Genomic DNA, 24,754 nt, shown 5'->3' on the forward strand with positions numbered 1-24,754 from the left:
GGTTTCATGCTGAACATTGCAGACTGAGGCTGTTGTCAGTACAAGATCTGTGCATTTCTTGAGTGCATCTTCAAATCCGTCCTTGCCCCCAGTGTCACTGCTACAAGAGAACTGACCTTGTACATGCTGCTTTTCTTATGTGTGGAAAGGCTGAAAAGGTTCAAGAGGGCTGTGAGAACCAACGAGGATGCCCAGCTTAAGGGGAATATTTTAGTGAAAAGAAATGCAATGCTATTCTCCATTGTTAAAATCTATAAACACACCTGAACTTCTTATGTTCCTCGTCAACATTATCAGATGTAAAACATTTTTCTGTCATGACTAATTCAGAACTCTGTGGAGGATATCAGCAGTATCAAAATAGCATAGGAAACTTTGGAATGCGTAATCAAGGGATTTTTTAAAAAATCTGTTAGCAAAAATAGCAAGTTTCCATCAGCCTCTCTCCCAGATGACACTTACAGTTTTGGTATTTCTATGCATGTATAAAGTCCATTTCCTATTGTATTTCCCATCTCACAGCTCCTTTGGGAAAACCTAATTCATAAACAAACAATTCCCAGAGAAGATAACTAAATCTCTCCACTGACCCCTTTCCATACTACCCAAAAGGAATAACAGAGGCACAGTCTCTGCATTGCCATTCTTTGGTGTGTTTATACTGTTTTAGTAATGATGTAATGGAAAGAAAGTGACATGCTATTATTACTGTTGTTATGCTAAGGACTGCAAGGAAGAATTGATTTTCTTTAAGGTTTTATTTTTCCATTTAAAAATGACAGCCCTTCCAGGGCTTTCTAACCATTAAATGTTACAAAAGGTCAAAATATTCCATCACAAGCCTTAAAAAATGTGATACTTGAAAAAATATTTTTTAAACGCATTTATTTAGCTGATCAATTTTGAACAATGCTTTTTTGAGCAATGTCACAAGCTTACACACTGAGCAGTCTCTGTGCTCCCCGTGCATGGGAAGACAGTGACAGAACTGACCATAGCTGACTATACTCCAAACATTTCCTCCAAAAAGAGTTGGGGAAGCCTCTGCAAGGCAGATCCATTCCCCTCTGTCCCTTAGAACAACCATGCACAGCAACATGCATAGAGAGAAAGCTGGACTCTGCCCTCCTCCTCTCCATGCTATAAGACCTGTGCACAGGTCAAGAAAAGACCACTGCCACCTCCTGACATTGTCTGGAGCCTATGGGACTTCCCTCAGTACCACATATTTCAGGAACAGAACATAATCCATTGAGTCTGCCTTCCCTAGAGTTCTGTGGCTGTTTTCTGACTTTTGTCGAAAGTCAAAATCTAATCCTTAAACAGGTGTATGGAGCTGGACTGAGAAATGAATGCACTTGGGGTTTGGCAAAGAGTTGGTATGAGTTGGGGAGGAAGAGGAAGACAGAGACCTGTTTCAGAGAGCAGCATCTGAAGTTTCTGAAGGAAGCCACCTGAAGTGTGACACCCAGTGCCTACCATAGAGGTCAAGGCTCAAGATCTGTGAGACAGCCTGGAGACATTTCACCCACGAAGGTATTTAAAAATCAACAGGGAACATTCTGAAAAGAATAGAGAACCAGCAAATCAGAAGAATGTGGCTATATCTTTCTTGGTTTTGGAAGTCCAGCCTTATCTAGCTTTGGAGCCTTCTACATTAGTATGTTACAGAGTGCACAGTTCTCCCATGTAATTTTGGCATTTACATCAGTGCATTAGCAACGGAAATGACTTCCAAAACAGTTCTCATTCTTTTGATTTCTCTTTGTCACAATAATGATTCATCTCCCAGCCTCAGCTCTCCATATGCTAGTAGCTCCAGGAGACTAAATAAAAACATGGGAGACTAGCAATCTATTATGCAGAGGAACAAATAAACCTGCATTCTCTGCAATTCAAAATTCTGTTACATTTGAAAAACTTTCCTTTTGAACTGTTGTTTTGTACTGTCAAGCACATAGAGATGGTTTGTCAAGGCTAGGAATGATAAAGTATATTCCAAATACATACTCCAAACCCACGGTTCTGCCTTTGCTTTACATCAAAGAACATGCCAGTACTAAACATACACTTCAAATGGATATCATAATAGATAAAAGGAAACAAATTATTTCAGAGCACCTCTTAGGGCTCAAAGTTAAAGTCTGCTGAGACTGGATTTATTATATTAAGCAAAGCTGAAAAATTGTTCTGTGATACCACCCCTGAGTCACAACACATAAGTTTGTGTGACCATGTCAAGCCCAAAAGCTGTGTAGCTGGCTTTTTCAGTGGATACACAATTGCAGCCATTTACACCACCCTCACAATATTAAAATTTTCCATTACCTGGCAGTTCAAAATCTCCAACAAGTCTCAGCTGTTCTTACAAGACAGCTTCCTTAAATTGCAACAATGCCCCAGGGAGCCTGTGTCACTGAGCTTAGTGGCCATGGAGCACACAATGAAGTTGTTATGGAGACTGACGTCTCCCCAGCAATTATATGCTGTAATTAGAGTTGGCTGCTACAACGTAACTATGAAGCTGTCTCCATGGTAACTACCCTAAAACCGGTATTTTTAAGGTTTCAGCAACTAGTCTTTTTTACAGACCCTAACAATGCAGTGAAGTTCACACTGATTGCCTTCTCTGCTTGAAGCTCAGCTGAGAAACACATTTCCTTTTCCAAGGTATTTGCATAGTCCCCGTGGTGACTCACAGCAATCAACTATATGTAGCAAGAATAAATGTACATATTTCATACAGTGAGGACCAATCAGAAAGCAATAAGTATTTTTACCATTTTAATTGTCTTTATTACATCCACATGCATGACAGTGCACAAGGTGTGAAGGTGGAAGAAGTTCAGTTCTACTTTTATGAACCCCTTCTTGGAATCCTTGAAAACTTCAGGGTCACAGAACCTTCCACTCTCAGATTAAGGATGCACTTCTAACCACACTGTTGCCACAAAGAGCTCCTACCAGTAGAGTCCAGATGGGTCTAGGACAATTCTCCCTCTCTCATGGGGTTTTGGCTTGCAGCTGCAGTTTTCCCAGGTTGGTGAGCAGAGATCTTGCACAAAGTGCAGGATCTTTGCTGCATGAAAACGCACTCTGTTTATGGAACTTCAACGGGAGTTTATGACATTTTTGCCTAAAGCTTTATGAGGTCCAAGCCAAGAAAGAAATGGGATTTTCAGCCAAGAATCTCACTGTCACTTTTTCCTGAGCCAGCAGCATGCAAAGAAGACACTACTTCAGCCTACAATATTACCAAGTGGGCAAGTGCCAGAAAACCAAATACATTCTTGTTCTAGTTATGATATTCATATAAAATTTTTAAACAGGTTTTTAAATTCCAGAATCCTGTTCCATTAAGGCAGAAAAGAGCAAGGGAGAGGCATTTACTACAGAAGGTACCCATGTCAGGACTCTTTTATAAATTTCCTGCAAGTAAATAGCCCCCAGCAGAATATTTTCTAGCACTTGCATGCTAAGCAGCAGTGAGAAAGGAATTAAGATGTATACAAATTGAAGCAAATGTTTTGGCAGCGGCTTTAAGATTGCAACAATGCGGAAAAGCATGAATTCATTTCATTTCTCTTGGTTGGTTTGCCCCTAGAATTACAGCAGATTTGCCCCTAGAATTACAGCAATTCTCATGTGAAATGCTGTATGTGAAGAGAGGTGCAGTGAGCATAACAAGGCTAGGAGCCCCAGAAGGCTGCAGTTGTGGCTCTCCATTTTATGAGAAGCAGAAAAAAGAGAATTTGTGCTTGAATAAAAACATCAGTACTTTTCCAACCATTAAGATGAATATCATCAATTATTTTTGCACTGACATGAAGAGGGGATCTAGTCTATCCATTCTCTTCAAGACACCATGGGGAGCAAAGAAGCAAAAATACAGACACAAAATATAAACTCCAAGACTACAGGAGTCATTCTGAATAGCAGGAGGGATTCTGAACAGCCATTATACATTTGGGGGGAAGACTAAAGCTGCTGTGGTATAAGTACAGTTGGTACACAGAACCCACAGATAAGAGATGCTTTCAGACACTCCTGCAAAGCTGCTTTCGCAATGTCTGGCAGCCAGCATTAAACACAGGATGACCTGGGGCATACACATCTAAAGTTAACAAACAAGGAACCAAAGCAGCTGTCAGAGGATGCTTTTATGTACTAGGGAGCCTCCAACACTGTTCAGATAAATTATAGATTACATAATAGTGCCTGGGATGTTTATATAGAAAATAGTTGCATACTCCTGATCCGATTATTCTATATTTCCTTCCAACCCATGCATAGGAAAATCAGTAAACCTCAATGCAATTTAATTTCAGTTATTGAATTTCCTTTCTTCAGGTGAGGGAGGAAGAAAAAGAGAATTCAAAATCCACTGACCTTCCCATTTGTTCTTCCTGTTTATAACAAGCTGCTTCAATAGGCTCTTACTGGAAACAAGCTGAATTCCCTACTACAAGTTTTTTAGGATAACACTAAACATGACATGCGAATACAAATTCATAAGTAACCAGTATCTTGCTGAATTTTTCCATTCTGTTAATGATTTAAATTATTTCTGCTGGTAAAACTTTTAGAGACCCTAACAGGCTTCATCACCAGATATAGATTGGCAACCTTAATCAAAACAAACTCACTGACAGTGCTGTTAGAGCTCATTATCATCCTCACCAGATGCTTCTGTCTGTATATATGAGCATCTCCAGTTTTTTCTTTCCAGTACATGACCCAGGATACTAGCACAGCTTTCAAATTAAAACAAGAAATCTCAGTACAGCTTCAAATCCTTGCTCTTCCGGGGATTAAATCTGTGCAAGGCTATGACAAAGCATTTTGTATTTCTTGGACTTCTTAAAAACTTTTTTTTTTTTAATACAGATCACTTCACTGATTTTTTTTTGCATTTCTCAGGAATTTACAGAGATATAACTAACACATACACTGTTTGCTTTCACAGAAAAAGTGTAGAGAGCATTTGTCACTATAATTATCACACAGCACTTTATACACAGATGAAACCTGTGCTTCATCTGTGACTGTGCAAAGCAATGCCCTAACATGAGAGCTGTCAGAAATCATCACAGGAAAGAATTTTAAAACCTCGTGCATTGATTAAGTTGCCACAGCCAAAGTAAAGATCATAACAACAAGTTACGACCCAGCTCTAGTTTTTAAGTGAATGAAAAATTAGAGGGTAGGGAGGCCAAATATGTGGGCTTCACAAAGAATGTGTCCTTGGATGTGCAAAGCAGAGCCGATCAGATCCCATGGTTAATTTATTGGAAATGAAGTTGTGACAACGATCTCAGCCCCAGCTCATCAGTCACATAGGTACAAAGCATCCAAATGGAAAACAGATTTTCCGATTCCCTGCACCTCCCTGGAGGCCTGTGCTGCTGTCTGAGGACTGCAGCATTCTCCTTTCTTGGCTCATTTGCAAGATAAACATATTCTGGCCTCAAATGCTGCTCCTTTCCAACTGCTGGTGAAAACTCCAATCAGTCTGAGAGATTAGGAGGATGATCTAGGGCACTACTCAATCCAAGAAAAATGCTCATGTGGGAACACAAAGCTGTTGTTGTGACCAGAGGTTTTTTTGGTTTTTTTTTCCACTGGATTCCATTCTGCAAGTCCAGGTACAAATACTTTCTATCTTTATTCTTTATCCATATTAACTTCCTTCCTTTTCTGTTTTTTTTCAAGGGAGCCAGACACTTAGACTTAAACAGATTTTTACAGTGCTAGTTAAATGCTGCTTTTCTGCACTTGATTTAAGATGTGACTCACACAGCCCTCATACCTGGGCAATACTGAGTTAGATCAGGACATAGTTTTACCATTTTCAAACACCTGCAGAAAGTAGTATTAATGATCAGACAGATGGAACTCAAATCTTAACTGCACAGTACATAAATTTATAGCTCCTTGTAGATAGAAGGTTCCTTGGGTTTTTGGGAGCCAGTAGATCAGCCCCTACCCTTAAGGCAAGCTCCAGTTCAGCTGCTGCTTTCTGCCTGTCTGTGTCTGTCTCTGCTTTGGTCCCTGTTCTAAAACTGATGTATGGTGCTTCCAAACTTTTCAAGCATTCACTGACTTTTAACCCCAAATCAACTGCATTTCAGCTCTTGGAGCAGCAGTTCCTCCATGCTCCTCATGAGTCCTTAGATGGGTATGGTAGAACCCTAAAATAAGTCACATAGCAAGTTTTAAAACACTAGTGGAAGACTTAGGGAAACTGCTAGTGCTGATAAAATTATTAGTGCTACAGACAGATCTCATGTCTTCATTATTATTGCCCTCTTCAAACTCAAGATAAAACATATAATTTGAGCACTGGGTTAGAAGCTACAACAGGAAAAGGACTAATTGCTCTGTTACAAAAACCTTCCAAGCAAGATAATTAAACAGTGTACATTCAAAAGCATGGACTTTAAAGGATAAAGAACAGATTAAATTCTTCGAGTGACACAGAGACAAGCTTTAAGTTGCTATGAAGGCACATAATTTCATTGACAACAGTGGCTAGAACAAACTTCATATCACTTATGTCTAGAGATGGCCAAACCCCCACAAATCTAGAAAACCTTGAACTCTGGGAAAACTTTGATCCAATCCAGACTTTATGGCTCTGATCCACTTCATCTGGGATGGACCCAAATCCACTTAAAATACATTTCACAACACATTTTTGCTTGCATTTTTTTCCAGTAGGTCATAAATACCACATGTAAAACCATTTACCCTCATTCACAACACCTACTAGCAGAGCCAGCTATTCCAATCTCCAACCCAGAATGTTAAACAAAAAACCAAACTAAAACAAAACAAAAAGCCACAACAACAACAAAAGACTTAAGAGCAAGTTTTAGATCTTAGACTTTGCTATGAAGCAGTAAGAAGAAAGCTAAGGTACTAAAATCTGCACACTCAGAATGTTTGGAAGAAATTCAAACTAGTGAGAAACTCTCTGTGACTTGTACAGTGGGGAAGAGCTTACAAAGCTCAAACCAAGTCATATCAGTCCACTCTTGTTATCCCCACAAAAAAAAAAGACTCATTTGATTACAGTTTCTAAAGAAGCATATTATGCAAATCTAGGGTTTGGGGTGGGGAGGGTGATAATGTAACAGCTTCATTCACTGTAGTAGGAAAGGTGAGATCACAAACCACATGGGAAGGTTGTGGTTTTCAGATGACCTAGATGAAAGTGACGAAAGTAAGTAAAATCTAAGCAGGGAAAAGGAGTCTGAGAAGTTCTTTTGACTGCATTCACCACCAATAATTTAAAAACTGAGTTGTTAATAGCTTAAATCAAGTACAGCCAGACCCCAGATCACAGGATAATTCCAGAAGGAATGGACCTTAGGAGCTCAGACTGGGTTACTTAGGGCTTTATCCAGTTGGGTCTCGTAAACCTTCAGAGTCGGAAACAGCACAGCCTTCCCGGGCAACCTGTGCCCTTGCCTGACTTGTCTTTGGGGTGAAAAAAATTTCCCTCACACCTAATTTGAACCTCTCTGTTTACTTAACACAACCTTACACAGCACTGTGAATAGCCTGGATCTGTCTTCTGGATGACTTCTCCATAGCTACTGGGTGGCTGCTGTTTCTTAGGTGCTCCCAAAGACGTCCCTCTTCCAGGCTGAACAGGCCTGATCCAGCAGCCACTCCCCAAAATGCAAGTGATCCAGTCCCCTGACTTTCCTGGCAACCTTCTGCCAAACTCATTCCAGTTTATCAATATCTTCCCTGTACTGAGGTGCCTGAAACAAGGCTCCCTATTCCAGATGTTGACTAACAAGTGCTGAGGAGAAGGTCATGATCACTACCACGAATTTGCTGTCTATCCTATTATAAGTTCATCCTGTTATAGCCCAGGATATTTTGGGGTTTTTTAGCTGCCAGAGCACACTGCTGCATCATGTCCTACTTGCTGTCTATCAAAATCCCAGGTCCTTTTCCACAGAGTTGCTTCCCAACTGTGCAGCCTTCAGGCTCTATTATTGCCACCAACTCTTCCTTCCCATGTACAGGGCTTCACATCTGTCCTTGATGAATTTTCTAGGATTTCTGTTGGCCCATTCCTCCAGCCTGTCCAGATCCCTCTGTAAGGCAACCCTATCCTCCAGTGTTATTGACAGGTCCTCCCAGTTTGGTGTCCCTTGGAAATGCAAGTGCACACTCTTACTTCTCATTCTTAATAAAAATGTTAAATAGGAAAGGACCCAGGACAGATCCCCGTGCCATTCCACTTGTCACAAGACTCCAGTCAGAGTAGGAATCATTAACCTCTACCTTCTGAACCTGATCCTCCAACCATTTTTTATCCATCTAATTATCTGCCCATCCAGACTGTAGTACTCTAATTTTTATATAATATTATTGTGGGACCATCAAAAGGCCTGGTAATGTCAAGGCAAATGACATCCTCAGCTCTCTCCTGCAACAAAAACAGTGAGAGTTCTGGTATTGAACTTCAGGGAATTAGCTGTAACTGTTGGCTCAGGAAAGACACACTGCAAACTGTGTGCAAAATGGCTGGTGCACACTCTCATAGAAGAAGTATTCTCCAAAACACTTTGGAAAGTATAGGTTTGTATTACTTGGATGCCATAGTCCAAATCCTTAGCTGCAATAATCATCCCAGTTCCATTAGGCTCAGTCTACACACAGTATTTCATCTCAGATAATGATCCTGGGATATTACACACCTGATATTTGTTGCCACAGCTCTACACGCAGGTTGCACAAACAGGACCAAGGAAGCATCAAGGAGGAATAGCAAGAGAAACTAGAGAGTTGCAGAAATTCCTCAGTTCTCCTGGGACACGCACAGATCCTCTGTGTTCCTGTGAGGTTCTTTCTCTTACCTTTGCAAGGAAACTCCAGGCTGCATATTGCCCTGAGGTTGTGCTGCTTTTTAGCTTCACTGTGTGCAACATCAGAAGGAATCCCAAAAGTCCACTGCAAAGGATGGGGAAAGCTTGTTAATAAAATCTCTTAACTTCCACTAAACAACCTCTTACAGACATCTTGGTTTTCCTAATGAAGAACTGCAGTGTTAATCCCATTTGGAGAAGGAAAGCTGGTGGACAAGAGGCTTACATTATATCCAGTACACCTAGTGTTTTGTTCAGTCAGGGACTAGAATCTGAATAAAGTAAGTCTGACACTCTTATGGCTGGTGTCTAATGCACTTGCATAATCAGAAAAGTAGAGATTATTGAAAACATGAGGTGAAATATTAACTTCAGGCATTGAAATGGCTCTGAATAACAGCAATGCTAATTTCAGCAGGAACCACACATATTTGGCAACTAACTCACTTCAACCTCCACAGAGCCTTGAACTGAAAAAATAACCACTGGAAAGTTTCTGCCTGAAGCTTTTAAGCTGTTTAAACTTCATGAAGCCAAAATTCCAATTAGGAAGTCAAATACATCTCTACTGTATAACAAATAGATGGCTCAGTAGTGCTGGGAACAGGATATTCCAAAGTTTTCTGCTGACAATTAAGAGAATTTTGAATCTCAAGTCTTATAGGACAGCAGTTTGGAGCTCTCCTGTAGCCAAGACTACCCTTAAGGAAATTTTGTTCCACATCTCAACAGACTTTATGGAGTTCATGAGGTTGGATACATACAACCCACTCATTGTGAACCAGGGGAACAATGTAAACCAGAAAGCAGGGAACAGAAAGGGACTTCAAAATATGTAAGGCAAAAATTACTCTGAGGCATAAGAGACAACAAAGTGCTGTGGGAAAGGAGATAGGATCAACACAGCAGACAGGTGGTGAAGCAAAAAGTGCCTTGGTATTTACAGAAGGTTCTGAATAGAGGTGCCATGCAGTTGGTCCCCTCTCAGCAGCAGGAAGGGTGGAAAATGGTGGCTCCTCAGGTCAGAAGATCTGTGCTGGGCTCCAGTATATTAGCCAAATGCTGCTCCTGTGCAACACATGTGGCCAAGTTCCAGCTCAGCTGCATGTCCATACAGGCACCAAAGAGCAGGGAAAGATAACTTGTCAAGAGCAGAAGGCATTGAGAATTTTTGCATTGAGCCACAACACAAGACCTTTGGGCTGTGTGTCAAGTCTGAAGCCAAGGAAGCAGATGCTGCTTTGATGACAAAAGATAAGCCTAAACTCAGCAACTTGTTGCAGATGATGGAGTGCTGAGCAGTAAAGCATTCCACTCTGAGAAATGAATGAGTTCAATGAACCAACATTGCCCATACTTTTAAGAGTCCAGTAGCTTATTTCAGATCTTCTGCCCTGCTGTGAAGGGCTTTCATTCATGAAGATTTGAAGATATTCAGTGCAACTCAAGAGATCAAAAAGTGAAACAGCAAATTATATTACCTAAAATATTGATGCGACAATTAACAGCATTTTATTCCATTAAATAAATTGAGCACTTTCCACCTTACTGCTGATGCTTCAGGCATTTTTCAAAGGCAGTATGAATTGCCCTTACCTTACATTGCATAGGTTTTCCTCCAAATCCCACATAGTTAAAAAGACACTCAATTATGAAATGTAGGAGAGCAACTGAGATGTTTGTCTCTCCATCTAACCATTCCTTTCCCCTTCCTGCAGTGCACAGTGCTACCTACTACACATGTACTGAAGGTGGGCCAATGGAAACAGAAGTGGGAAGCTACCACAGAGGTAAATAAAGTGAATAAAACAATATCTGGGCTAGACTGATATCCATTAGAACCTGCATTTAGGCCTCACCTTCAAGAAAAATAGATTTCACCTACTTACAGAATACCTAATTGTGAGTTACTTGTAGTGTGGATAGACCACACTTGGAAAAACATAACAAAAACCTATATACATTAGAAATTATTTAACAGTCATTCCCAATATACCCTTTCAATAGAAAATCCAGATACAAGTCAGAAAAGGCCTTTCAAAAAATATTTTTGCCATTAGTTAGAATGAAAATATCTTTTTCTCCGTCTTAAAAAATACTTTAATTTGGTAAAAGACTAGGGGGGGGAAAGACAGGAATTAAAAAAGAATTAAGATCTATGGGAAGCATATTTATGTTGTCCTGCGAGAATTATGCCAATATGCAGTGAACTTTTGCTACTGAAAATAATGGAATGCTTGTTAAAGCTTTTCCTTTTTATCCAAAACAGCATTCTGCCAAATCACAAGATGTACAGGCAAATAAATCCATGTACACCCCATATACTGCTGAAGACTAATACTCAGTAATTGCTGCAAACAGCAAGTTTGGGTTAATCTGACTTCAGAAGCATTTGAGAGATGCTATGTATCAAAGCTCTGCTACATTGGGTAAACATTATTTTACTGGTGACTGTGAACTCTCCCAGTCAGAATGCAGTTACTCAAGGATACACATACTTTCAGCACATTTGAATCTCAGGCCATTAAATGCATATCCACAGACATGCAAAGATTTATTCTTTGCAATTCTACTGGCTTATGGCAGCAGAAACCAGTATAAGTAAGGCTTTGCATGCTACAAAATTTTTAACTGAGAATATAGGCTGGAAGTCAATTGAACCTCTTATTTTGAAAACATTTACATGACCTATTATAGAGAGGTTACCTGGCACAGCAGCTGCTATGAAACCTGTAGAAGTACAGGAATGGAAAATCCAAGGCACTGAAGAGATCACCTGAGGGACAAAGCAATACACTCAGTAGGTGGGGAAAAAAATTACCCACTGTTACAAGCAATGCAACAGCAATTACATGAACATTACTAGTTTAACATTCCTTTGAGCCTTCACAGCTGGCTGGCTTTTCATTTATGATGCTTTCCACATTTCTGGCATGTTTAATGATTTCTCTCTGACCTTGCTTCTAGCCAGTTCTTGCCTTTGGTTGAAAAAGGGAAAAGGGATACCTAAGAGTATTTATTCTTTTCCAGTGTTCAGAAGGTCCTGTTTAAGCAAAAGTTGCCAGTGGACAGACATGTATCATACCCACTTCTTTTACTGTGCAGCATGCAATAGCTCCTACTGAAACAACAGGAAACACAGACATATGGTGGCTGTTTCCCCCTCTGCCATTTGAACTCTGTAACACAGAGCATGTTGAGAGGTTCAAAGAGTGTTCCCCTAGGTCTAAGTAGAGCTCTTGAGTACTTGCATTTCCAGGAACCTGGACTTGGGTGCTCTTGGTGGCAATTCCCAGAATTCTCTGGCCTTCAGGCTCTACAGATTTGCATGAAGCTCCATCTTTCACTTTTTGAAATGTAAGACTGTTTCACTTAACATGTATGTCTATCCTGGTGGGGGTTTCCTATATACACAATCTGCACCACCAGGGAAAAGGGAGAATTTATGTTTCTTTAAATGCTTCCTTCTTTGTTTTCCTGGCTGAACAAATGTAAGCAACAGATGATCACCTTTACCCTCCTAATTATGAACACACCAGAAGGTAGGAATATTAGCCACCATAAAATTTCTCAGTTTTTACCACCTGATGTGCTGCTACTTCAAATCCTACTATGGGCCCAAGCCAACAAGAATGGGATTCTCGTTATGAAAGCAACAAAAGAAAACTTCTGCATAGCACTGGGGACAATGCAGAGAAGGAAACTCAGTTCTGGACTGCTGGGACACTGCTCTGAAGAGGATATGATGGCTTAGGGAATCCTTGTTCTTTACCATGCATCACCTCAAAAACTGTTCTTTGTTGTCAGCCCCCATACTGCTTGTTTGCATGGGACAGCTAAGAATGGTATTGGGAAATATCATGCAACTTACACCAAATTATATACCTTTCTCTCCTCTTCCTACATGATAACATATTATTGGCCATATTCAGGGCTAAAATCCTAAGGGTTTGGTCTCTAAAAACATGCATAGAAAGCAAAAGCAACATGGAAACTTCAGAAAGAAAGAACTCAGTTCACTTTACCTGCTGGATGGGATGCAGAGGCCAACAGCACCACACTAAAAAAAAAAATAAAATAATTGGATACTACAGAATTTATGACATGGGCTGAAGACTATAAATTGACAGCTTTGTGTTTGTTTTTCCATGGTGAAACTTATTCCAGTTAAGTAGAATAACTGAGACACAAATACCAATTAAAAGAAAACACAACTTAATTGGAAAGGAATGTCTGGGTCACCTAATAAAATTTCTGACCTGAAGCAGGACTATCACAAATATTTGGTGATGCCCTCTGGTACTGTCTAAAAAAGGCATGTCTCAAAAACCTACCAGCACAGAGATTCCACACCTCTCTGGGTAACTTTCCCAGGGCCACTCTACCCTCCCAGCAAAGAAGTTTTTCCTGCTGTCCCATTTTTAAACCATCAAAGTTGCAATGTATGGTTGTTGCTCCATACTACGCTTAATATTGCATGTAGACAAGTTTAAAAACACATGAAAATAAAACCAAGCAACAGCCCAAATTATTCACACTTTCCAGATACAAGTGAAAAAAAAAACCTGTTGTGACCAGTTCTTTATCTGAAGTATTATCACTTAGGTTTTCTGAGGTCTTACAAAGACCTCACCCTTTTGCATTTGCAGTATAGGTTGTACAGAGCCTTTTTTTTTTTCATTTTTCACTCCAAATCGCTTCTAAGGTTAGAGAGCTACAAAAACATTCTGGGGTGCTGTGAGATGGGATAAGCATGCATGTCTGTAGAGCTACAGCTTCTTCCAGTTACCAACAACATACATCCATGACAGTGGGAGAAGAAGAAAATAGTATCTCAAGAGTTTGCTTCTTGGTGAGCAGCAAGCACTGCACTTACAGAGGTAAAAAGACATTCATTAATGTTATGAATGCTCAAGCATTCCAGGCCAACTCTCTTTTCCAGTGTTAACACAGCTACCATTTCCAAACCTGTTTCCTCACAGCTGGTCCCAGCTCTGTACAGGACCGAGCTTCCATGCTTGGTGACCTGCCCTTGGCAAGCTTTGGAGGACCCCAGCATCAGTCACAGAATCACCTGCAGCAAAAGGAACTGCAGAGAGCATGGAAATCCCATGGCCAAGGAAGCCCTGGAGGGAAGCTTGTCACTGAAATCAGCTGAGGAACACAATAGGCTGAAGGAGAAAAGGGTTTATGAGGGACAGACAGGCAGGTATTATAGGCTTCACACTTTATAAGTCTTTGAAAGGCATCAGATGGTACAGCATGTCTGCATTCTCAATATTTATACATGTTTTAAAAGATGTTATTGCCACAAAGGCATCAAACAAGGCAAAGCAGATCACTTACAATAAGTAATTTGCCCTACCCCTCCTCCCCACACATGGATGCTCTCCCTGTAAAGGGATGCCAAGAGTAATTCACAATAAACAGGCCCAGTTCCTCAGTTTCCTGGTAAAGAGAGAAAAGGAAGCAAAGGTCTACCGCTTTGACTGAATAACAGAGAAAATAGGAGACTGACAGGAAAAGTGAAACTGTATCAACAGTGATGAGAAGTAGGGCTAAACCATTTTTCTCCACTTACTTTTTGAATTATTACATTTTAAACAAAAACCCACTGAGACTGGGAAATAGTCAGAGAGAAACTTCCTTCTGCAACCAAGAGGAATTGATAACCCTAACGGACATCCCAGGTTTTGGTCCAAACAAAACAACAGGAGAAAACAAAACCTTCATTGTGAAGTGCAGGGCAGGTTAAGGCAAATGGATTAGATGGCATTACAGCTGCTCTGCAGCCCTGCTCTGAATGAAGCATCTGTAAAAAAGACATGATGATGCTGTAAAACCAGATTAGGGATTCAGAGGTTTCTAGCAGGACAGCCTGGATGGATATGAGGCTGCAGCAAAAACAAATTCCATGGGCTGGATTTTTCTGTTCCTCTCTTTTTCCCTCTGTACTAAATACTGAGGGCTGGGTCACTCGTGGTTTCCTTTCTGAAAAAAAGGTTTTGTCAGCAAGAAAAACAATTTATGCCTGCAAAGCTGCTCTCCCCTATTGCAGAAAATCTACTGCAGCATTTTTAATTCACAAAAGTGGCAGATTAGCAGCTCTTCCTGAAGCCAGATGTAGTTTTGCTGCATAGAGTAGAGCCTTTACCTCATAACTTTGCCATTTATTCACCATTTGAAATTCTCCTGTATCTGTTCTCTCCACACCAATGGCTGCCAGGCTACCTAGGCACGCCTTTATGAACAAATTTCAGACAGAGATGGTATTGGGATGCACTGAAACCTTCTTGCAGGTTCTTCACAAGAAGTAAAGTACCACTACCTGCCTCAGCATAGGAGAAAGCCCAAGAGGAGCTACAACTTGCTTCTGAGACATTTATGTCTCCCTCAACATGACAGGCAGGCATTACTGCTCCTCCTCTCACGCTACCCCTCACCATCTAAGGGGGAGAAATCTGGCTTCCCCTTTGATAAAAAGTGGGGGAAGAGAAAGGAATAAAAGAAAATGTAAGATAATGAGAAAAAAAACCAAAAAACACTATGAAGTAGAACACTAATGCAGAAGTCAGAGTACAGAGAAATACAACACTGCAGTTGAAAAAAAGGGGGAGGATCAAGAGGATTGGAGGATTAGAGGCAGATCTTGGAAGTACATTGACCCTCTTCTCTTCCTCCCTGCCCCAGATGCTCAAACACAAGGGAAAGAGATGAGCTGGATGGGGCTGGGCACTGAGAAGCAACATTACCCCTCCCTTGTCTGCATAGCACAGCTCTGCTTTCCCTCCTACACTTGTTCCTGGCCTGGCTCCCTCTTCAAAAGCCATTGAATAATCATGTTGGAAGCGATGAACTGAGAAGACTGCCAGACTTTCAACATCAGCAAATATTTCTTCAGATCTGTTTGATTCTGGAAAGTTCCCATTCATATACATTTACTTAGGGTGTTCTTTTCTTCCAAACTGTTCCAGATTTCAGAACAAGAAATAGTGCATGGTGTGTAAGGACAGCATATGTTAGGAGACTGCTCATTTCAGTTGCACTTCTGGAAGCATCCAAAAGAGCCTTCTCTTTATATATATATAAATATATATATATATTTATTTATTTCTTTTTGCTCTAACATATTGGTATATTCTAACATCCAGTAATTTGTGGCAGATCTTTTAATCTGCCACAAAGTAATGCAGGCAGTCTCTACACTCAGTAAGGTACAATTGTGGTTTCATACTGAACTGAGAAATACTTTGAACATAATAACATGAACGTTTTGAACATAATGAACACTTCCTATGTATTAGGAAAAATTTCTTCACTAAAAGGCTTGGAATAGGCTGCCCAGGGCAGTGTCTGAGTCACCATCCTTAGAGGTATTTTCGAGACGTGGGGCTTAGGGACAAGGTTCAGTGGTGGTCTTGGTAGTGCTTGGTTAATGCACTTAATAACCTTAAGGGTCTTCTCCAACCTAAAAGATTGGATGATTCTAAACACTATCTGGCTGTGCCCACACAGCTACATGTCTGATCTAGGTTAGAAATAAAGAGTTTTAAAAACCTATTGATAATAGTTTTAGGAGGAGAAAGTTGCACTGATACCACACTAGCAAGTTCTTTAATAAATCATAGAATCATACAATCATGCTTGTATAGACAAGAGCTCCAGTACACATTAAACTGTCCTGTCCTGGAGGTGGAACTGTGATCCTGTCATGACCAGAACAGTCCATGAGAAGACCTGAGAAGAAGAAGCAGCATATGCCTTAACACCTTCTAAATCACAAAATTTACTGCTGGGCACCCTCTGACAGAGATAATCCATGTCTACAGTAACTCTGACCCAGAGCTGCCTGTGAGGAGTTAGTGCTCATTCAGAGACCATTCCTTTAGTCAGTGATATTTAAAAGTATTTTGGACTGTTTTCTACAAAAATCAAGTTTGTGCAGTAAAGCTGGGCGTACACAGCTCCACACAGCTCTCAAACATGCTGAACAGCTTAATCCAGACTTGGGAAGTGGCAGAGGTCTCTGAGATAACTACATGTGCACGGGTCTCACACAGAGGCAAACTCTGCCAGTGCCTCCTGCAGCAGGATTCCAGCCCCATTAGACACTGGAGGAGACGTCATAGAGGTTGCAGACCAGGAGAGAATTTCTGCCAAACTTTACACCCTTTCAAACATCATTAGCTATTTTGACAAAATAAAACTCTAAAAGAATTCAGATGTCACTTATCCCATTGTCCATAGTACTGCTTGTTTTCCCTAGGCAAGATGAGATCCAAATGCTGTGGATTGTGGACTTCTCTAACACATATACCAATACAGACACACAGACATACAGATATACACAGACCCAAACAAAAAAAATAAGCATCCAGTTTGCCACCTCCCTGAAGCCACCTGCTGTCCAGCAAGTTGCTTTGCACCATCATCTTGTGAGCTACGCTGACCTTTAAGCCTCTTCTTGGGGAAAAACTTTGGAAGCTTTGATAACAAATTTTTGCTCTTAAACAGATGCTGAAAATAGCCATCTTCCAATTTGCATAAATCCATTGTTGGATTGTTTGTTAGTTTCTTTTCTGTAAAAAGAACAGTTTTAGAGACATATACGGCTGCACCTCACAGTTCCTTAATGAGAACTGTTTCTCCCTTTCAAAAGCTTCCAAATAAATTATCATACTTTTCATGTAATGTGGGACTCCTGCTCTCTGCTGGACACAAGTTCACAGACTTCAAAGGGCCAAGATCATGAACTAACAGAGAAACAGCCCAGCCTTGACTTTTCAATCAAAGCTGAAAAATTAAGACTTTTGATCAAAATTGAATTTAAAGGTTCAGGCCTAGATGCAATTTTCAACTAAAATGACAACTGAGAGACAGTCAGGCAGTTGCCAAATGAAAATCAATTGATTTTACTGCTTGGTTCATGATTTCCCTTCAACACAGAGAGATAGCTACATCTCATTCCAGACTTCATAGGTTATTTCTGCATGTGGCAGCATATTTGCAAATTCCATGACTAATTCTTCCAAAGTTTCAATAAACACACCTACCCTCTTTGTGCAAAATTGATTTGCTTTGCATTTCATAGTAGATGGAAAACAACACCTGACTTAAACAAGAGCCTACTTCAAGCAAACTGATATCCAGATATTGTCCATTAATGAGGGCCTGGTGAATCATAAAGGCAAAAGCAGAGGCCTGCATTACTTATTTTCAGAAACAGGAGATTTGATTGAACTAAGACAGAAAGAGACACAGTGTTATCATATTGACTATGCTCACAAGACAAATGGGAATTGAAGGAAAGCAACTGTCATACATTGGTGTCCCTGATGTACTTTTATCAAGGATCTTTCATGTGGCCAGACAAGAGCATATATCCATCTAATCAAACAGACTGGCACAACTTCACTTTTGTTATGCTTATTCCCAACTTCAGCTCCCTCTTTCACTCCTTCTGACCATAGAAGGAATTTCTTTGAATTTATTATTCATACTTTGTATTCCCAAATGACCTTAGGTGTGAACCCAAGAAAAGAGGCCAACATATATTAGATGTGATTTTGGATGGAAGAAAATTGAATCAAGTCTCTAGATGCCTTACTTGAAATAAAGCCTCACAAAAACCTACCAGAAGCCATGTACACTGAATGTCCTGGTTTGTGGCACTTTGAAGAAAGCACTGGATTTAAAAAAGCAGGGGAATCTGGTCAGTGACTCAGACTCTTTCACCAGCTACAAAATAACAAGCCACTCTTCTATCTCCAAATCAGAAAAACAACTGAAAGTCAGAATTACTCAATCCCACTAATGGCACTCTGAACAATCAGTTACTGCTCGTGTTCTTTGCACACAGTACTTTTGTAATCACTACCTCCTCTTCTGGCAATTTTGTACAAGTTTTATTTTCTGAAGTGGGGTATTGCCAGGGAGTTACTCTGTAAATATTATTTCTGGAAGTGATAGATCGCTTGTGCACGTGGTGGTTTAAAAATTCATAATTAACACTTCGTTACCTCCTCAGGTGTATATTGGCATGTCCATCTACAACTGGAGCCAAAAAAATTCAGCTGCTAAGCCATTCAGCTTAGCACTGTTCTTTCAGTGAATGTCCTGCTAAATAAATGCATTTAAGTAGTGGTAGCTCTGAGTTTCTTCAACAAGCCAAGGTTGAAAATGAAAACATATACCACATAAAACCAGCTCTGGTGTATCAAAGACTTATTCAATTTACCTGAATACATAGTTGATGTACTGTTGGTCCAGATCACTGGGAGAGGAGGCAAAGAAAAAAAGGTGGTTTTTTAGCAATGCACTTCATTTGGTATAACAGATCAGTATATTAAGCAGTAATATACAGTAATGCTGTAATATTACATTATAATAATTTATATAATAAGGTTAATATTAGGTAATACTAACATTATATTATAATTATATACATTATTAAGATAACATAGAAATAATTATATCAACACCAATCAATTAATTATCAATTAACCAACATATTAATTTACACAAGATCCACACATTATTTCTCTTGTTACTATCAATAGGAGTTTCATTTAAAATGAAGATAAAGTAAGACTGATTAAAATTTAGATCCTTTAACCAGAGATGGAAAATGGTTTTGAAATAAAAAAGCTTATCCATGCATGCATATTATACATCATATGCAGTGTCAACATACTCATCTCCATCCATAAAGAAAACTGCAGATTACAGACACTGTGAACATGCAATGCCACCTGATTCCAAGACTCCTATTGTGTGGCTGCCGCTCTAACATGCACATGGGATTAGTGCAAGGTTCCAAGGTGTTTAAGATACTCAGTCATTCCCATCCTGTGGTATGCCACCAGCTGCCAAACACTTTTGAGACTGTCACAAAGGCAGATACTGACAGATTCAAATCATGTAGCTTTCCACATGAACACAGACTAATATTTCCTCTTAACACCTGTGCCAGTAATTAGGGGTTCTTTTTCCAGGGCTGAGTCATCACCCTTGGATAATACAGTGTTTAAAACTAATTCAGTGTTCCAGTTAGCAGTATAACTATCAATAACCACATGCTGTTGCTACCAACAATAAATAAGGCTCATCTTGCAAGAGAAGTCATTAATGATTAACCAGGAGTGGCCCAGCTCCTGCTGATCATGCAGAGCTCCCTACATCACAGTCATCTCTCTTTATGAAAGAAGAGGAAAACACATTACCTTAAAGATCCAGGTTTCCACAACTTGTGAAATACTTTGTAAGCCCCTGTAATTGAAATGACATGTGTAATTGCCACATCGTGCAATCATTCTGACAAACAACAGCTTGTTTGGCCATGGTACTGGCAGACATGGAACCCCTCTGAATTACAGTTTAGCAACACAGCACAAAGGATTCCTAAATCATGAGTAAAATGAACCTATTGCTTCAAATTAATGGTTTTCAAAGTGTTATCAGCTCTGAGCACAGTCACGCTTCGTGGTTCTGCTAGTCCTTCTGAGGACATCTTCTAGCTCACAGCAACAACAAAGGAGAGATTGTGTGTTTGTGCATGGCTTTGTGTGTAAATACATACAGAAAAGTGTCACAGAATGGGTTCTTCAGCCCACACCATTTTGGAGGTAAGTTCTAAGATATATCTGATCATGTACATAGAGCTGTCAGGTCTGAGCCATCTTTCCTATTTAAAGTTCTCTCAGCTCTACTGTCTCCAGGTTCTTCACATTCTTGACCCACCCATCTACCTCTTGTTAGCTTCCATTTCTGTCCTGGGTAAAGATTTGAGCACTCATGGAAGAAATGACACAGCTTCAGGCTCTGTTTTTTCATATCCTTTCTTCCAGGCTTTGATTCACAGAGAAAACCAGAATATGAAAAGTCAATCCAGTAGAAGACTATGAAATAGATACCCTCAATTCTGCCTCCAGTACACAAGCTGAAGGGTAGAACACTCATCCTTTCCGTAATGCTCTCTCTTGATTTACTATGCAGTAAGTTAGTTCATCTCTTTGCCCTCTCTCGTAGCACCTTCATTCCAGCAGATAGGAAATCTAATTACACAAATAACTCCCAAGAGTGACATCAACAAGTCTCAAAACCAAGAGAAATGGAAGGCAGCTATATTTTGAGCATAAACATTCTGTTGGCACTTCCTACACATTTCAAACACATAAATGAAGCGTTCTGAAGATTCTCTAAGCAATTTTCCACCTCCATGACCAAGCATTGCTTTACAAATAAGACTCCTTGGCTTTGAGAAAGCAAGAACAACACTCATCACAGCAAAAAAGTATTTGAAGTGGAAAATCCATAGCTTTTACTTTTATATAAATGAGCAAATGATATTTCTCAAAAAACCACCAAAACTATTCCTTATTTGTATGTTAACAACATGTCAGATGGGGATCTCTAGACCTTCCTAGACAGGAATACATATAAACATATTACCTCTGCCCTGAAAATTTTACAGTATGAATAGAAGAAATAAAGAAGGAATCATCCCTAATCTGCAGACAAGACTTAACATATGAATGAGTCACTCACTCAGTATATAGGACAGATAAGAATCAAATACAAGTCCCTTATTATCCACCAAAATACTCCAAAACACAAAAATCTCCTGTTAAATATTACTGCTCTTGTTTTCTTCAGATTTTCTAGTCTGACTGTTTCTAGCTTTTCAGGGAACAGCTACGATTTATCCAAATAAACATTGGTCTGAAAAAAAAGACAAAAGAAAACCTGATAGGTTATGCAACTTATTGTTGAATTTTTTTAAAAATGCATATGATTGCCTCAAAAACTCCAATATTTCAACATCCTTCCTCTGGGACCACAGTCCATGAGATTTTAGTATATTTTTGACAGTTTTAAAATAAAATCTGTGTGTGCAACAAAGCTCCAAGTACAAATTATTGCTTGTTTTTTTTCATGTTTCTTCTCCCCTCAAAAAGAAGTCTCTCTCAGCAGGCAACCATCAAAAAACAACCAGAAAAGCTTAGTGCTGATTAAAATTGTATGTGCATTTTCTCATCCACTGTTAACAGACTGCAATATGCAGTGTGTTCTGTTGTTGTTTTCAACAGAAAAAAAAGCTATAAAAAGAATGCACTTTCTTATATTTACTGATCTCCACTCTTTCCAAGTGTTTCTTACATATAGAGTCTGAAATATCAGTAAGTACATAATAAAGCTGGTTTCTCCAACACATTTTCTCCTCTTAATTTTTTTTCTAGAAGAAAATTACTTACCAAGACAGATCAAGTGAATTAGAGCCCATAAATATCCGTTTGGATCAAACTGCAATAAAGAACATCTACATAAATAAAAGCATGAACATGTAAACATACATATTGCATTTTCCCTGCAGTTAGCTTTGTAAAGCAAGTACAGCAAGTGGGAGCTGTGCTACAAAGAAAGGGAAGATGACTAAAGAAGACTAGATAGACTGAAATTCTTCCTGTCACACTCAGAAACCTGGTATATGCCAATTATGCAGACTCTCAGCTCGTCTCAGCAGGGATAATTCTGTTTCAGATGTGTACACCAGTTTCCAGACTCATCTGACTTCAGATATTAACTGAGGTATCTAAGTAAGGAAGCAGCTTTCCTAAGTCTCCAAAAGAGAATCTCCAATGATTAGATCTTTCCTGAATGGAGCTCTCTGGAGGCACGTCCTTTCCTTCTCAGGCAGCCACAGAAAGAGTATACAGTGAATAAAAAAAAGTAATTCAGAAGATTCCTGAAAGCAAACTTGCTCAAACCTAAATGATTTGCTGTAAGCACTACTGAGAAATAAAACTGTGGTTTCCCCAGCCACCACCTGAGCAGTATGTCCACACTGCTCAGAGGTTTTACCATGATGCAAACACAGTAAACCCAGCAAGACTATAACACAGCAACAGGAAACATTCACAATTCCCTAGCAGGAATCCTACTCTAGCTTACCAGTAAAAGCTGCATCCCTCATATGCTTACAAGAAGTCATGCATCAAGGCCTAGCTCAAGCTGCTTTACAAAGCAGAGCTCACCTGTGTGTCACACAAAGGAAGGCACACTGCTGCTGCCAGGAGGAACAGCACACTGTGGAGAAGGGGAAGAAAGCAAAACAAAACAAAACCAAAAGCTTTCAACCTGGATTTCTACTCCCAGCAAAGTAGAGGCAATTCCACTCAATTTTACACTGACACTTCACTTCTTTAATTTTCTTATTCCCTGTTTAAGAAATAATTTCTGTCACCAAAATTTTTACATAATGCATTCTTCATAACTTGTACACAAAGTTTTATGGGAAGAGAAGCAGCAAAAAACACCTCAGAAGTGATAATAAGCAAGTTTTTTTGGTAGAGAATATTTTTCTTCACTAGCCATCTGGCTTCCCTAGGATTTTTCAAAAAGCCAAAATCAGCCAATATCTGGCTGAATAGCTACCAAAAAGTTCTTTCATTGAGATTAATTACCTGTTACAGCAACTCCAGCAGATGTGACTCCATTACAAGTGACATTGTTACTCCAGAGCACAGAGCAAGGTAGAATTGACTGGTATATACTGGAAATGTCTAAAGGATAGCACAAGTACTCTCCTAGTCCACCAAATAAATTCTTAACCTGTGGCTGAGTCAGTATTTCTTTAAGCTACAGGGAATACACTATGGAATTTCTGTGGACTGTCACTATTAATATTAACATACACTTGGTTTTGCAGCTTATTTTCCTACTCTCTAAGGGCATGTGAAAAGACAGAATAAAGATTATTTTTAAAATGGTATCCTTGACAATACTCCAGTGGTGAAGACAAGGCCACATTGTCAGATAATGGAAACAACAGGAAGAAATTAGGAAGATAATGCCTCTAAATACCCTAAATAATAACCCAACATTATCCATTCTAAAGTACAGCTAAAAGATTACAGGATGTGGAAGAAAGCAAATATCCATTATTCAAGAGGATGTGGGGGCATAGAATCAAAATTTTAATACATGACTGGTTGATTTCTGTTTGGCTCTTTCCATCTCCTTTTTGAAGCGTAAATAACCACGGCCACCAAGGGTTGGCAATTGTGCAGTTTAATATCACAGAATTACAGAATCATCAAGGTTGGAAGAGACCTTCAAGATCATCTGTCCAGCTATCAACCCAGTGCCACCATAATCACCCTAAGCCATATCCCCAAGTGCCACATCTTGAGCTCTTCCAGAGATGGTGGCTCTACCATCTCCCTGGGCAATTTATTCCAATGCCAAACCACTCTTGTAGCGAATTTTTTTTCTAATATCTAATCTGCACCTCCCCTGGTGAAATTAAAGGCCACTTTCTCTTGTCCCTTCATTTGAGATATGGCAGAAGAGACTGACCTCCACCAACATGAATGATTCTAGCTGAAATGGATCTCATTTACTTTCATTTCTAAGGCAGGGAATTTTTAGCTACCTTCTAACACACTAATTATCTTTCTCTTACTGTTTACGATTACCCACTGGAAGTTCAAACCTTCCAAGCCTTTCCAAAAGCAATGTTACGGGTTGTTTTATCATTCATTTCATTTTTGTAAGGAGAAAAAACATATCAAACTATTCAAGCAATTGCTAAAAAAAAATTAAAACATTTAATTACTCCTGTGTTGCAACTTAGGCTCACTGCCCACAGGAATGTGCCTTACATTCTTCATTGTTTTGGTGTGTCATTATCTGAAGCAAATACAGGAGCTGGAGCCAAAACAAGTCTGAATCTGAATCTGAGTAGTTTTAAAAGCTTACCTACAGACTTTCAGATGAGAGGTCTGCTGTAAAAAAGAAAGTATGATTAAAACATTAAAATTTAATGATAAAAATGGTAAAATAGTGTTTTCTCCTTCCAAAAACTG

General features: G+C 39.5%; 1 protein-coding gene across 2 annotated transcripts in view; it reads right to left on the reverse strand.

The window, feature by feature from the left end:
* Positions 1–24,754, reverse strand: part of TMEM241 (transmembrane protein 241) — a 54,863-nt gene that overhangs the window by 15,614 nt on the left and 14,495 nt on the right. The window contains exons 6-13 of one of the 2 annotated variants that reach the window (XM_074549591.1): positions 24,648–24,670; positions 22,922–22,973; positions 22,142–22,190; positions 20,111–20,156; positions 19,126–19,161; positions 12,914–12,948; positions 11,595–11,664; positions 8,880–8,973 (exon numbers count right to left, since the gene is read on the reverse strand). In XM_074549591.1, the coding sequence (XP_074405692.1) occupies positions 8,880–8,973; positions 11,595–11,664; positions 12,914–12,948; positions 19,126–19,161; positions 20,111–20,156; positions 22,142–22,190; positions 22,922–22,973; positions 24,648–24,670 (405 nt within the window). Of the gene's footprint in view, positions 1–8,879; positions 8,974–11,594; positions 11,665–12,913; positions 12,949–19,125; positions 19,162–20,110; positions 20,157–22,141; positions 22,191–22,921; positions 22,974–24,647; positions 24,674–24,754 lie in introns of both variants that reach the window. The other variant, XM_074549582.1, reaches the window with a different exon arrangement.

Source organism: Zonotrichia albicollis, chromosome 1 (assembly GCF_047830755.1).
Source record: "Zonotrichia albicollis isolate bZonAlb1 chromosome 1, bZonAlb1.hap1, whole genome shotgun sequence".
In the NCBI taxonomy this organism is placed as follows: Eukaryota; Metazoa; Chordata; class Aves; order Passeriformes; family Passerellidae; genus Zonotrichia; species Zonotrichia albicollis.